The 15748-nt window shown below is 35.5% G+C and overlaps 1 protein-coding gene across 2 annotated transcripts in view; it reads left to right on the top strand.

Moving 5' to 3' along the window:
• ANTXR2 (ANTXR cell adhesion molecule 2) overlaps positions 1–15748 on the top strand; it is a 137243-nt gene that overhangs the window by 26564 nt on the left and 94931 nt on the right. For both annotated transcript variants that reach the window (XM_036337493.1, XM_036337483.1), the window contains exons 8-10: positions 6085–6145; positions 7839–7937; positions 9710–9779. In XM_036337493.1, the coding sequence (XP_036193386.1) occupies positions 6085–6145; positions 7839–7937; positions 9710–9779 (230 nt within the window). The remainder of the gene's footprint in view (positions 1–6084; positions 6146–7838; positions 7938–9709; positions 9780–15748) is intronic.

Raw genomic sequence — 15748 nt, 5'->3', positions numbered from 1 at the left:
TTTAAAAAATTGGAATCCTTTATATTTGAGATGAGCTCCTATAGTGCTTAAAGCTGCTCAGTGGGTCAGAAAAAAAAGCCTGCTTCTTAGACTTCATTATTATCCTTACTGACATTTTCTGACATGCTACATGTCACAGAAATTAGCAATTTCTATCTGTTAAAAAGGCACACCTAGCATGCTTGTAAACTCCCTGCAATGTTCTGTTGTAGGTGGTGTTATACCCCCAGAGTCAATGTTAGAAAATGATTGCTATGGTGAATATTTTGAATTTTAATAAAGTTTTAAAATGTTGGAGATGTTTAGGTGTCATTGAATTTAAGTATGAGGACATATTTGGCTTTTAACTTTCTTGTGTTACTATAGGGCAGGCTTTTCATCATACATTCTAAAGGAAGCTTTGAAGACACATACATTTTTAAATAGGACAGAAAGTTTTGATGATGAGGACAGTGACTGCTATTACAGAGAGTAAACATATAAAACCATCTTTATGCATTTTATTCACAGTTTGCAACAACATGCTGGAATGTCTAATTTTTACACAAAGTACCAGAACTTAGAATTCTATGTATTTTAACATCTTTTCTATTATAGATTTATTTTTACTAGCTTATAAACACAAATTTTGCAGATGGTCTTGTGTACACCAATAGCTACTCTGTCTAGACCTCTTTCTTGTGGAAGTCCACACCTTTAGCTTCTACCCAACCTGCGCCCTATGTGTGCAACTGCAGGTGAAAAAGGTTTAAAGACCCTGCAGTTCAAACACATAGGAGGGGAAGAAACTAAAAAAAAGAACAACAGAGGACAGACCTTCTTCAGGCACACATATAGGCAGACCGTGTTTTCCAATGTTGGCATTCCATTTCAGAAAACATTTTCCCTCACGCTGCTTGCATTTCTTGCCTTACTCATGGTTCTGCTGCCTGGATTTCCATGTTTAGGGTTTTTATGGCTAAAAAAATCCTCTTTATTTTTCCTAGGTATAATCCTGTCTAGTTGTTTGAAGAATAATCAGTTCACATATTCAGATGTACGTACAGGAGGTTGACAGTTATTTGTATGGAAAATAATATAATAATAAGTAATAATACAAGTACAAACTCTGTTTTCTGTACTCACAACTTTAAACCTACTTTTGCCTGACTTGTATTAGTATGAATGAGTTTATGCAGTGAGAATGGCTACATTGAAATGGAATATTTTAGGAGGCAAGGCAAACTCAGTAGTGATTGTGTTTAGAAAAGAAGTGTCTATGTGAGACAGTGGTGTGGAAAGGGACAAAGACAAACTTATTTTATATCAATAATTTGCCTGAACTCAGTTCCACATCCAGAAAAAATAGAGAAAAAACAAAAGAAAATTGAAACCCCATGCCTTCTAGCGCTGAGTACCCTTTCTTTTTCCAGGACTCAGGTGAGTTCTGCAGTTTTTGAACTATGAAACCTAAATACTATCGATGCCATTACTTTTATGAAAAAAAAGAAAAAGAAGTAAAAGATGGTTTGGTCCAGTGGATAGAGTGTCGGCCTGTAGACTGAAGGGTCCCAGGTTTGATTTTGGTCAAGGGCATGTACCTCAGTTGCAGGCTTGATCCCTGGCCCTGGTTGCGATGTGTGAAGAAGGCAACCAATTGATGTGTTTCTCTCACATGGATGTTTCTGTCTCTCAGTCTCTCCCCCTCCTTTCCACTCTGTCTAAAAATCAATGGGAAAATATTCTTGGGTGAGGATTAACAACAAAAACAACAAAAAGTCTTCTTAGATCAAATAACAAATTACTTTTTCTAAACAGTTTCATTTTAGTTTTCAAAATGCTTGCTATATCCCCAAACTAGAGTCAGGACCTCTGGTAACCTGTCTTTTAGGTTCTGGATGGTGCTGAGAAGTAAAAAATATGTGTTTTATCTGTGTAACACAAATTTTCAATAGCAAGCAGTAAAAGATAGTAGAGAAAAACTAAATAAAAAGAAAGCAAGCTCTATGAATTTGGGTTTCCTATATATTATTAATTCAGAGGATGATCTAAAATTTGTATTTATTCAAAGTCAGTGGTATTGGGAATTTTAAAACAGACCTGTAAAATCCCCAACAAATGAAAGTCAAAGTTTAGTGACATTCATTTGAAGATAGGAAAGAAACCAGATTTTAGATTGGTTTTGATAACATAAAGGAGTCCAGGAAAATAGGCAACTAAATTTCACTAGTTTGTTAGATATTAGGTTTTATAATGGTTAGACTGTCAAAATGGGTAGTAGAGTGCACTGGTTAGAAGAATGGGCTTTGGACTCAATCAGACATGAATCTGGCTCTACTCTTTCAAAGTTAGTTATTCAGGGCAGTTTTTAAAAATCTCTGTAAGCCCCAGTTTTCCCATCTGTAAAATGGTTATGAAAATAGTATGTATTCATAAGACTTGGGAGGGTTAACTGAAGAAATTCAGTAAAGTGCCTAGCACAGTTTCTGGAACATAATGATTGTGCAACCAAAAAAAAAAAAGTGATAATTATGATTATCATTGTTAGTAATTTGTTTGAATTTTTGACTAGTTATATTTGTATTCAATTTAGAAAGTTGGCTGTTGTCATCCATATTAATATTTGAGGATTTAAAAGTAGGGATTAGGTAATGATATAAATATTACATGCATTTGTAAATATTCCTTAATACTAATATCACTTAAGTGAACTGATGCTTTTGATCCAGGAGTATACTTTTCATGATGAACACTAAGTTCATTGTCAACTTATATATATTTTATATTCCAAAATCTCAAATGGTGCAATTTTGCATGTAGTGTGTGCAAGACTTCAAGTGCCCTGATTTTATTAATGGTATTTGGCTTGTTTTTAAATTTGGTTGATGGTGCTATTGGCTCTCTCTGATGTCAACCTTTATTTGAAAGTATTTTCTGTTTCTATTGAGATATAATGAAGACAGATAGAAACACATATTTGAAGAAATATCCTTACAAGAAATCTGTTGTACAAATCATGGAAGTACAGAGTATGAAATATAATGTATCAGTTATGACAATTGGGACACCTGATCCAATGTTCAATCAATCAATAACAGTATTTGATTTGATAAAAATTAAACCAGAGTGTTTAAAATATTTGTCCCTCTCTGTCCATTGTCATTTAGTGATGATAATTTTAATAATAGACTCATTTTGAAATCTTGAACATTTGATCTTGTGCAATTACTTGGTGAGAATAGGTTATGAACTATTTTGTATTTAACTGATTATTTAAAAAATGCAATGATGTAAACTCTTGCACACAAACATTAAATTAGTTCAACTTCTGGTTGTTTTCTTAAAAATAGGAATATGGTAAACTCCAGATAGAAAAACCAAAGTTAGGATAAATATTATTTTCTAAGAATTTGTATACTTTCATCTTTCTCTTTTTTCCCTACCACATTCTCTCTTTGGTTATTTTTCATTTGGAAATGGTTTTGGTGAACTTAGTTATAAACTATGGGTTCCTGGCTTTCCAGCATTCACAATTGATTGGAAGGGGAGATGCTTTTTCACATAAATTAACTTTATTTTTCCTTATGTTAGTCCTAATATGATTGTTGCTTTGCTTATTAGATAGACGTTCTTAATACATAGTCTCATTACTTCATGCATTCAGTCTTTGTTCTGTAGGTGTTTCTTGGTTGTACTGCCTGTAAAAACCAATGTGCCAATCCAGAAAGGGTTGAGAAGTGTAGTGTGATTCTATTTCTATACTCAGAGTTTGTCTTCTGAACAAGGAAGTGATTCATCCACTCAAATAATATGATATAAAGTCCCAATAAATTTTAAAAAATGAAAATATACTTTAGAGAAAGGCAAGTTGGTCTGTGGTAAATTCAAATGCATTGTGTATTCCTGTGTATAAATATGTATTTTTACAAGTTACTGCAAGATATGACTAACCCTTAAATATTCATCCCTGCTTAATGTAACTTGATTTTTTTTTTTTTAAATTTCAGATCTGAGTGCAACATAAATTGATAAATGATCCTGAACTCTTTGTTTACAATCAAATACTTTACAGGGCATTAAAAGAGTCTAGTTTCAGAGATATAGACCATCAGTGGTACTTGAAGGTATTTGATCTTCAGTGTTAAGGAGAGGTCTATAAGAATTGTTCATTTAATCTTGTTATTGAAACTATCATTTAAAAAATGATTTGATAGAGTACATCAAATGAAGGTGGAAGTCAGCATGCACACTTGTCTTAAATATTACAAGATCTGGCTTAATTGTCGTCAATTTGGTAGGAGAGAGAAAACCAACATAATTTCAGAAATTCACACAGGTCATTCTGGGATACATATTCTTTGACATGGCCTTTGTAAAATCTCTTTACAACTTTTTGATTTACCTTGTTCTAAGAAATATTTTTTAATAGATTTCTATTTCAATAGATTAAATCTTTAAACTACTCTCATACTTCTCCTTGATGCTTGAAATGTTTTTCAGTGAGTCTAACAGAGGTGTGGCTAAAAACCAATAAAGAAATTGTAAACTTGGTGAAGTTCATAATAAGATCTGTTTTAAAATAAGTTCTTACAGAACTGCTGGCAGAGAAAACAGATTTGAGGACTTTGTGTTTTTCTTTGACCTTCCATTTTGGTGGCTCACTGTTCTCACGTTCATTTCAGATCCACCAAAGCTAAAGCTATAATGTGTTTTACAGTTTTGTTTTTTAAGTTGGAACATTGTTAGCTCTGTATTCCTGTAGCAAAACTTTATATTTTGTTTCCTTTATAGTCTTGTTATCTGGATTATGTCAAAATATCTAAAGATATTAGTGATTTAAGATACTTAAATGTGCACCATACTAGAGTGCACATTAACCTTTGACAATAGTCTTCAATTCTTAAATCTTTTTAAAAAAATATATTTTGATTGACTTCAGAGGGGAAGGGAGGGAGAGAGAGAAATATAAACATCAAAGATGGGAGAGAATCATTGATTGGCTGCCTCTGCCTGCCCCACACTGAGGATCGACCCTGCAATCTGGGCATGTGCCCTGACCAGGAATTGAACCGTGACCTCCTGGTTCATAGGTCAATGCTCAACCACTGAGCCATGCTACCCGGGCTTAACTCAATTCTTAATCGAACAATGGTACTCCCTCCTCAGTGGATAAGATAAAATAGCAGACCCAGAGGAGGTATTTGGGTGTGGAAAGTTTTTGGGGTGCTATGGAATCTCTTTGGTCAATCTCTTTCTGCATTTAAATAGACATCATCTAGAATTTCTCAGATATAAAAATTTACTACATATGTTTCCTAATCACTAGGTGAAAAGTGGCTTCACTGGGAAACTGTCTAAAAACAGTTGCCCCCATTCAGAGATGCATAGTCAGCAACAAAATTCCCTCAGTTGAAACAACTAATTTTTAGAGTTTGACAGTTTATATTTTCACTGTTATTAAAGCACTGAAAATGTTATTTCCTGCTACAGTCCTTCCTTCCTGTTCTAGTTATGAGCAGGAGATGCTAGAAACCACTGTACGTGCATTATCTGTTTTCAACTCCCGTCAAGAAAGGAATGTTGTGCAAAGATCATCTGGAGTTTGTCTGACTTTGATAATGTAGTGCAGAGCAGTTCTAAAAATAGACAGGATTGTTGTGTCCATTAAGAACGGCCTATTTCATCATTGTTGTTTTTCACTTGTAGCCTTGTGCCTTGTATGGTGGTTTCTATTTTTCAGGACAAGCTAAGAAGAGCCATTCTGTGTCTTTGCCCTGGGAATGTGGCGCACAAGAGTCTGTGTTTCTGAGAATAATATTTGGCTCATACAAGGAGCCTGTGTTCTGCAAGTGTCATGTCTAATATATATAAGCAGTATCAGCACTCATAGGAATTGAGGCTTTACAAAATAAAGCCTTAGAATACATACTGAAAAACAATACAGATTTCCTAAGAGCTTGGTAACTGTGTATGTGATAGTTAATAGATTTTTCTCTGTCATCTGGTGAAGGTAAGGGGAGGACTCAAGATTATTAGTAGTCTTATAATTCACTTCACATGTTAAAATTTAGTTCTATATCTTGGTCTTCTCTGTTTCCTTTTTAGATACTAGCTCGGTCATGCACTGAAATCCTGGAATTGTATCCCTCAAGTGTATGTGTGGGGGGTAAGTGGTTAGAATTTAAAAATACCATGTAAGAAAATGTATTTTTTTCCTAGTTAAAATATATGATTTGAAACGCATGTTGGAAAGAGAATAGCAAAATTAACTTTTTTGGCATCTTTGTCTGTAAGAATTTTTAAATAATTCCTTGAAATATTTCTATTTTAAATTCAAATTTTTAAGACTGGAGTGTTATTTTAAATAATGAACATATTGTGTGACAGGCTTTTAGAGTCTTCTGTATATTTAGTTCATGTTTGAGACCTTTCCTATGACAAGTAAAATGAAATATGAAATTTTGTCTTTTATCTTATTATACAGACAGTCATGGATCTGTAGAGTTTGAGCTCCATGCTTTGATAACCAGCCCAAAGGCCATTATTCACCAGCTCAGGACACATAAGGAAGTGACTTAGGGCTTGATGGCAGGAAGGAAGCAGGTGGCTTCTTTAGCTGGTGCTAAGTACAGACTCAGGTTTTAACACATCAAAGCCTTCCTTACCCAGAGCATGAGTCTCTTTGGCCTTTTCTATTTCTCATTCACGTCTGGCCTGGAGTTCATTTTAACCTGACTTTACTTAGGAAAGGAAAAATAATTTGTCTGGTGGGGGAGGAAATGTGCTGTGAAGTTGACCATCAGCCTTCCAACTGCAGGACATGGTGTTGTGTTCTGTACCTTCTAGTCTCCTTAGCTAATGATTACTGAGATGTTTAGAGGGAATAGTGCATTGGGCCATCCCAGCAGTTTTATAATTCCTGATTCACAGATGGGTTAAACTGAGGCAGAGAAAAATTACTATTTGCTATTAGTAATTGTTTTATTAGACTTCTTTGTCTGACTGACTCTAAAGCCCATGTTCTCTTTCTACTGAGTCATATTTTAATTATTACCTGCATTTTATTTTAACTTGTGAGTAAAATTCCTTTTATAACCCACTTAATGGCATGGCAGTATTTTCTTCCGTAGTTACTATTATGTATGTGTTAGATTATGTGTTAGATAGGAGGTATCTGAGGGGATTGAGAGCCAAACACTATCAAAACAGTTATAATATATCATCTTGCAGCTAAGCAGCACACATTTATTTGCCAATCAAGATTTCAGACGTTAACTTTTTTTCTAGCATGTTATTTCACTCTCTAATGTTAAGTGATTACTCCTGTTCATATACATAGAGTACAATAAGTTAAGTCAACTTTCTTTAGTGACTGGCCAGAGATTATCTGTAGTCCAAAATACTTTACCTCCAGTGAGTTATAAATTTGTATGCAACAAAAAATGAATGTGGGATTAGTAATGTGAAGGAGCTGTTAAAGAACTCTGTATGGCGTGTCATACATAGATTAAAGAAAACACAACACATGACAGTTCTAAGAACCAAAGCGCAGCAATCACTAATGTTCTTTACATTCCCATACCTCAGTACCTGAAAATAGAGAAAAACAAAGGGGTTTTATTTCTTCTCATATTTTCCTAAGGAGAGAATTGGGGGAAGTTTGTGTGGTAGATAATATCTCCACTTTTCCCCTAAAGGTCTAAGAAAGCACAGAGAGTTGGAAATAGAGCCATGTCTTCTTTGTTATCAGTTGGCTGAATAGTGTGAAGAAATTCATTCTTTCTACCTTGATTTTTCAAATTATATCTTTTTTTTTGTAAAGCAGTGATTAAAATGTTTATTTTTCTTTTTACTTCTAGAGGAATTTCAAATCGTTTTGAATGGAAGAGGACTCAACTTGGGCAGTCGCGATGGCAGTGTTCTCTGTACCTACACAGTAAATGACACCTACACCAAGAGTAGGTCCCCATAACCTGTGTTGCTTTAATACCTGCTCAGCAAGTCAGTGTCAGATGTTTTCCTCTTTTCCCAACTGAAACCAACTGTCCTATATTTTTTAAAAAAGGAAAGGGAAATGAAGTCCCATGATAATATAAATAGTAATAATTATTTAATTGTTATTTAATGAAGGCAATGTTTGTTCATAGCTTAAATGTTGGATGCTGTTCTGAGTAGCCTCATTACACAGACGATGGTCTTGTGGCTGAAAGAGTCAAATAACTTGCCTGTGGCGACACAGTCAATAATGGGCAGAGCTGAGAGTTAAACCCAGTTTTCCTGTCTGCACTCTGTGGTGACTGCATCAACTGCCTGATTAACTGCCTCTTTTTCTAGATTTATTTCTTATCACTCTTGCTTGAAAATCTAACTCATTTGGACTACTCTACTACTTATTGTCACTTGTTTTCTTTATCCAATTTCCCAATAATTTGTCAATTAGGTTTTAGAGATAGGCTTTTTGTCTTATATTTTATGTCTCTAGTGCTCACCCAGCATAGTGTTTATTGATTATTACCATATTTATGGAATGAGGTTTTATTTTTCCTAGCTTGACTTTTAAAAAAGCAGATGAGTATAATGTTTTTCTCTTAATTCTGAGAAATACTCCACTTACATGATCTTAGTATTCTGAGCATTTTGGGTTTCTGTTAAGACATTTTTCCCTCATTGATTATAGTGTCTTCTAAAATATATACTGGAAGGCATATGCTACAACTCTGAACTCTGGTAGAATTATTTCTTGAGAGTTTCATCTGCAATTTTGCTGTTTATCTGATGGTACTAAACACTTCAATTAGCATAGCTTTGGCTACACACAGAGTAACTAAGTGTTCAATATGTGTTTGTTGAATTAAAGTGGTGATGATCTCAGCATGATAAATGTCATAATGAATTCCTTTCTTTTCTATTAAGATCATCATTTTGGTAAGGCAAGATAATAACATATTTTAACAAATTCTCTATGTCGTAGGTCCCAAAATTGAAGAGGACAAATGATTTTATTTTTATTCAGTAGTCTTCTGTACCTAAGCATTAGTTTTATCTAACTCCTTTTGATTACATAGCTGAATTGATTTTACTATAAACATATTTTATACTTGGCCACATAAGATTAAGTTTATTAAAGTAAGTATTCAAACAAATAAGTAGATATAGATTGTATTTTCATAATTCCCATTCTAGGATTATCCATTTGATCATGTAATGTGTGAATATTTATAGGCTAGATCATTTCCTCACATATTATTAAAATTACAAGGGAAACTTAAGCATGCAGCTTTATAAAACATAGATTTTATATTATAGACACAACTGTTTTATTAAACTCTTGAAATAAATTCATTCTCTTTTGGACATTCATCTTTGTTTTCCCATCATTTCTAAATTCTGCTTTTAAATATATATATATATATACCATTTTAAAAAATCTAAGGTATTTGACAAATTGGGGGGGAGATGATAATTTCGTAGGGTCTACAAATGTATGTGAGTTTAGTCTAAGTAAAAATGTCATGATTTATAATTTATCAATACTATGTATCAATGAAATATATAACTTCTATTTTTCATTCCTTTTTTCTTCTCCTCTTTCTATAGATGAGTGTCTGTTTTTTCATGCTAGTATATCTAACATTCCATACTTGAACTTGATTGTCTTTGCCTTTCATATTATTAATAAAACTGAGATTCATAAAACCCTTTACCAAGTCTATGGCATTTTATTTTCCAGGTGTAAAGCCAGTAAGTGTGGAGGGGAATTCTGTGCTTTGTCCTGCACCTAGTCTGAATAAAGTTGGAGAGTAAGTACTTCATTAAAAACATTTAAAAACATTTTAGCTACCAATTATTAGGGAATGGTGACAGATATACATTAGTTGTTTTATTATATTTTTTGTATAGTTTGAACATGAAATAGTAAACCCTAAACAAACCACTCTGATTAATACTTCACCTATACTCTTAGTTTAGTAAAGTCTGTTATATCTTATTTCTTAACTATTGATTAAAAAGCTCTATAAATATTTATCTGGGTGGGTTTGAGAACTATTGTAAGAGCCTTTAAAAAATCAGAGCCACAGCCATTATTTTGAACTTCAGAGTATTTAATTTACCCATGTGAGTGTGGTAAACACAAACACACACACACACACACACACATGTACACACACACACGTTCCAAAGTGAGATTTTGAGTAATTGCTATAGTTTTTAAATATTAAGATTAAAGATAAAAATGAAAATGGCTCAATAAGGCACATCTCAGACTAGGAAATACTTTTGCTTTAATTTGTTTTCTCCTGTCAAAGTCTATATTCTTTTTTTTTAAAATATATTTTATTGATTTTTTACAGAGAGGAAGGGAGAGAGATAGAGAGTTAGAAACATCGATGAGAGAGAAACATAGATCAACTGCCTCCTGCACATCTCCTACTGGGGATATGCCCGCAACCCAGGTACATGCCCTTGACCGGAATCGAACCTGGGACCTTTCAGTCCGCAGGCCGACGCTCTATCCACTGAGCCAAACTGGTTTCGGCAAAGTTTATATTCTTACATTCTTCAGTTAAAAAAAGGGATATTTAGTTTGGGAGAAGACCTTTATTTGAATCACCTATACACAAGTAATTTTACTAGTAATTATTTCCACTTATGATTTCTTATATCCTCTCTATTAAGAAGGAAATGATTGGAAACATTTCAAATATTCCCTAGCCCAATAGTAGTGGAAACAACATGCTTATGGTAATGAATAGGATACAGTTTTGTTTTATTTTTTAGGATCACTTTCAACAGATCTTGAATCTAGAGTAGAGGAAAGTAAAATATACAAGGCCCCAACCCAAAATCTGGATTTGTGTTCAAATAACGAAGATTATATTTTTCTCTATGGAACCCAAGAGAATCATGTTAGTAGTTTGAAGTTTACTTGAGCACTTATCTTCTGTGGATGCATAAATATTCAAGATATCTATTGAACATCACTTCAGGTCACCTAAATAAATTTGGGCAGTATCAGCTGTTTATTTTAAATTGATTGAAGTAGTGCAAGACTATCAGACTCTTTTTTTCTTTCTAAGAAAATAGTTATTTTCTGTGTTATGTAATAATCTAGTTTTATTGATAACATGCTCATGGATGTATCAGGCCGTGTCTTGGAATTTGAAGCAGATCCGGCTTAGCCCCAAGTGCACAGTGAGACTCCACAACTTTCTGAGTAATCGTATCCTTGTTAGCAGTGATACATGTATGGACTTGATGTTTGGTTCTATTTTAACAAATCTATAATTCCATATTGATCCTCCTGATCATTCTCCTCCATCTGCTCCTGTAGCTGTCTTTTCTGTCTTAGTCATTGGCAGCTCCGCCTTTTTTGTGGTTCAGGTCAGAAACCTTTGATTCATTAATGATTTCTCTTACATGCGGGCCACCAAAGAACCTCATTAGCTCTACTTTCAAAATATGTTCAGAGTCCAATCCTTCCCCACCACCTCTGCTGATACCATCCTAGACCAAGCTACTGTCATCTCCTGCTTGGCTTATTAGTCTCTCCACTGGTTTTTCTGCTTCTGTTCTTGGCAGGAGTGATCCTGTTAAAGCACTTAAAATCGTCCATAATGAGTCCCCCATTCCACTCACAGTGAAAGTCGAGTCACTGCAATGCTTTACACGGTTCTACAGGATCTGGCCCCTCCTATGTCTCAGACTTCATTTTCCTTTTGCCCTTTCCATTATGGTCACACTGGCCTCTTTGCTATTACTTAACCATGTCAGCTTACTCCCATACCAGTACTTTTTTTTTTTTAATATATTTTATTGATTTTTTACAGAGAGGAAGGGAGAGAGATAGAGAGATAGAAACATCGATGAGAGAGAAACATCGATCAGCTGCCTCCTGCACATCCCTACTGGGGATATGCCCGCAACCCAGGTACATGCCCTTGACCGGAATCGAACCTGGGACCTTTCAGTCCGCAGGCCGACGCTCTATCCACTGAGCCAAACCGGTTTCGGCCCATACCAGGACTTTTACACTTGCTGTTCCCTCAGCTTGAAATGTTCTTCCCCTCGTGGTTCACTCTCTCACCTTCTTCGTCTTATTCAGAGGTCTTCTTCTTAGTAAGCTCTTCTTGGTCACCTCATGTAATTATACAGTCTTATTGTGTCTCCTTCTTGCTAGGGTGCATTTTGTTTGCCTTGTTTCTCGCTGTATCTCTAGCACCTTACACATGCCTAACTACAATAGATTCGCTAAATGTTTGTTACCTGAAGGATAAATACATTTTTCTCCAATACTAGTTATATAAACACTTAAAGGAGCGCATTTGGTTGCTGGGGCCAGGGTCAGAGAAAAATGATCAGATTCCTGTTTTGGAAGGAATGCCATTTAAGAAAGCAGAAAACTATCTTAGATTTTTTTTTTTGAATATTTATATCCATTGATTTGGGAGCTTGCTTTGCCTGTAAACTCACAACCGATAAGGCGCATTGTTGCAAGATCATGGGGGCTGAGGGAGAGAGACCAATATGAGGATCCTGGTAAAGGACAAAGTGAGGAAACTTCCTGTTTCTTCCTCCCTTCCCTGACTCCAGGAGCAAAGAGCCACAGGTTCCAAAGTCCAGGTGGCCTCCTCTTCACCCCCACCCTTGTTATCAAGCTTCCTTTAAAGCAACACATCTTTAAAAATTAAGTTCTTCTGTTTTTGTTTTGTGTATTTTTTTATCATACGAGTCCAAAAAAAACAATGCTTGGGAATTCATTCTCAAGAATTTATGTAGAACAGGTGGCCTAGATTAAAGCCTTGGCAAGATTCTTGGCCAAGCCGAATCCACAAACCAGCAGATCATGCACAAAGGCAACCGTTCTGGTGAGAAATGATGAGTTACTCCTGTCGGGTACAGGATCCCGGAGTTGGTCAGTTTAGGAGCCAAGGGCCTTCTGTCTTTGAAAGTATGAAACCAGGTCTGTGCCAACTCAATACTGCTGCTCTAGGAAGCAATGACAGCTACAGATAATAGAAACACAGCACAAGAAAAAAACCCTGTTTATATTTTATTGAGTACCAAGGAGCTCAGAATAGTCTGTTGTATTTATTTGCCTCTTCCCAAGCCCAGAGCTGCCTCGGGAGAGGATGCCGACTGACCTTGTCCAGAGTGCCTCTTTTGCAAAGTGGTAGGCTGTAGTGACAGGTGTTTCTTCTGTTCTTTTTTGTGGTGACCTACCTCTTCCAGAAACCAAGGGAAAGAAGCTGACAAACTGCTTGGAACGTCTGTGTACAGTTCAAGAGCATAGTGGTTTCTGCGCTGCTCTTTGTGTTCAGATACACCGAGTTTACCATATATGTCAGGTTTCCTCTTGGCTGCCTGGCCTGACAATTAAGCTGATGGTAGACAGATGATTCAATATGAATTGAGCACACTCTGTATGCCATGCATACACCCTGGAGAAACTCTCATCCCTCTGGACAGTGCAGGGCCCTCGACTCGCCTGAACCAAATGACCATCAGTACATTTTCTAATCTGTGCTTTCTGTGTGGGAATCCCTTCTCCCTCTTGCTAGGAGAATGGATGCAGCACCCCCAGATATTAGCCAGTGTGCCCTCTGAATGTTTTTCAATTTGTCATTTGCCGAGAATAACTGAGGAATAATATTTTATCTTTTAATTCTAAGAGGAAAACTAGGTTTGGGGTTTCTTTCTTGTGTTGTGTTTCGGTTATCTTGGATTTTTAATAGTACAGTAGTGTCTACTTAAGGAAGACACCTTACTTTCTTCTCCAAAGTAATTATAAAATGCAATATGCCTGGTCTGTCCCAGACACTGAATGTGCTTTCTTTAGAATTTGCCTTTGGGCATAGTCTCCTTTTGAAGAGACTACCATAGAGACTGCTGATAGTCTTTAGTGACTTGTAGATAGGCTACATTCAGGAGATGTGATTTTTAAAGATCATATAGAGCATAATAAATATCAGACATGACATCCTCCGTTTGGCTTATGACACTAATATTTCACCTACAAGCAAACTGAGATTGTTTGGGGAAGGAGCTTAGTCTAAAGTAATTACTTTTGATCTTTTTATTTTTTGAAATCAAGTACATTATGCCACTGAGGCAAAACTTGAGAAGATTTTGTTAGTGTATGAGGTATTTAGGGACATCATTATTTTTTCTACTAAGTATGTTGCAAGTAATTTGGAGCTTTCCTTTGCCTTGACTTTTCTTCAGATGCTTTTGTAGCTCTCTTCTGAGATTGGATTAAAATCAACACAGCCGAAACACTTTAGCCTTGTAAGGTGACGGATGCTTAATATGCTTGCTTAATTATCTTTTGGCTAAGGTTTCAAACCCATTAAGTAGCTAGTTAGTCTATATTTCAAATGAACACATCTGGCCCAGCAACGAATGAAGGTTTTTCCTGTGTGAGAGTGACAGATGTGACGATGGTTCCCCCTGTTCCCTCACTTAAATAATTAACAACAGGCTGGTGAAGTAGCCTTAGACAGACAGTCTCAAAGCCAGATGTGTAGTCTTAGAGCTGGATCCATGGGCATGTGCCTCATCTCATTAGCCTACTCTAACAGTTCCTTTCTCATCTTTATGTTATATTTCCTGAATTATATTTGTTTGAGGATTATTTCTTGAAAACCCAGGGCTCATGAATTTTGGGTTGAAAGAGGGTTAACATGAAATTGTTGACTTGGAGATGAGAACGAAGGATGTAGCAGAGTAGTTAGGACATAGATTTGCATTCGGAAATTGATATGGAGTAAACAAAAGTTAAAACCACCTGGGCAACTCTTATTCAGGTATATCACCAGTTAGCCTTGTTGAAGTGGTTCTTCGAAGTACTTTCTTTGAGAAAAATCTTTCATTAAATTTCTTTATTTGATAGAGATTTTTAGACTAAGTTGAACAAATTCTTAATATTTAAACAGAAGGTATGTAAAGGTGGTAGTAGTGAGGTTGTTCTTTTTGATTTCTTTCATTGGACACAGTTTAATTTTAAAATGTCACACAATTAAACAAATTGCCGTACCAAGAAAACACAGTAAATAGTTTGGAAGCTTTTTTCTGCTAATGGATCATTTGCACCAAACTGTCTTAAGTTTGAATGGAAAGGACTCTGTGAAGGCCTTTGAATCCTCCCCATTCCAGGGCAGGCGCCTCGTGGTGTACAGTGCAGGTGTTAGCCGTATTTTCAGGATGGGTTTATTCTCTGACCCTTGTTTAGTGAGACATCAGCAATAACACAGCTGCTCTGCAATAGTTGAGATCTCAAACCTGTAATTTGGCAAGAAGAACAGAGCAAATTGGGTAAATATACATAAACACATTGTGAAGAAAGAAAAACAGAACAGAATGAACTGGAGCCTTATCCTACAGTTTGTTTGATAGAGATTATTTAAGGAGGCATATGGTATAGTTAAATGTGCTTTCAAAAATGTTGGCCAGAATCGTCTGGCAAATATGAAATAAATATCTAAGTCAGATGAAACTGATAGTATTAGTTCTCTTAAAAGGCACTGTGGGAAGACACTTGACAGAGTGTTTTTAGTAAGAAGTGGAGGAATATCAGCGAATGTGGAAAATTTTAATCATCTGGTGCTGATGGGTCATTGAGATGAATGGTGCGGTAGAATTGGGATTAGTGCCTGAGTTGATAATAGAATCTTTTTTAAATTTTCCTCCACATTGTTATGTTTCTAATATAATCCATTTTCCTGGAATAAATTGATTAATTTCATTACTCTTTCTTGGTTGGACAAATTCT

The sequence above is a fragment of the Myotis myotis genome, unplaced genomic scaffold, assembly GCF_014108235.1.
Source record: "Myotis myotis isolate mMyoMyo1 unplaced genomic scaffold, mMyoMyo1.p scaffold_m19_p_1, whole genome shotgun sequence".
In the NCBI taxonomy this organism is placed as follows: Eukaryota; Metazoa; Chordata; class Mammalia; order Chiroptera; family Vespertilionidae; genus Myotis; species Myotis myotis.
Note: the sequence above shows the minus strand (reverse complement) of the source record. Positions and strands in the feature narration are given on the sequence as shown.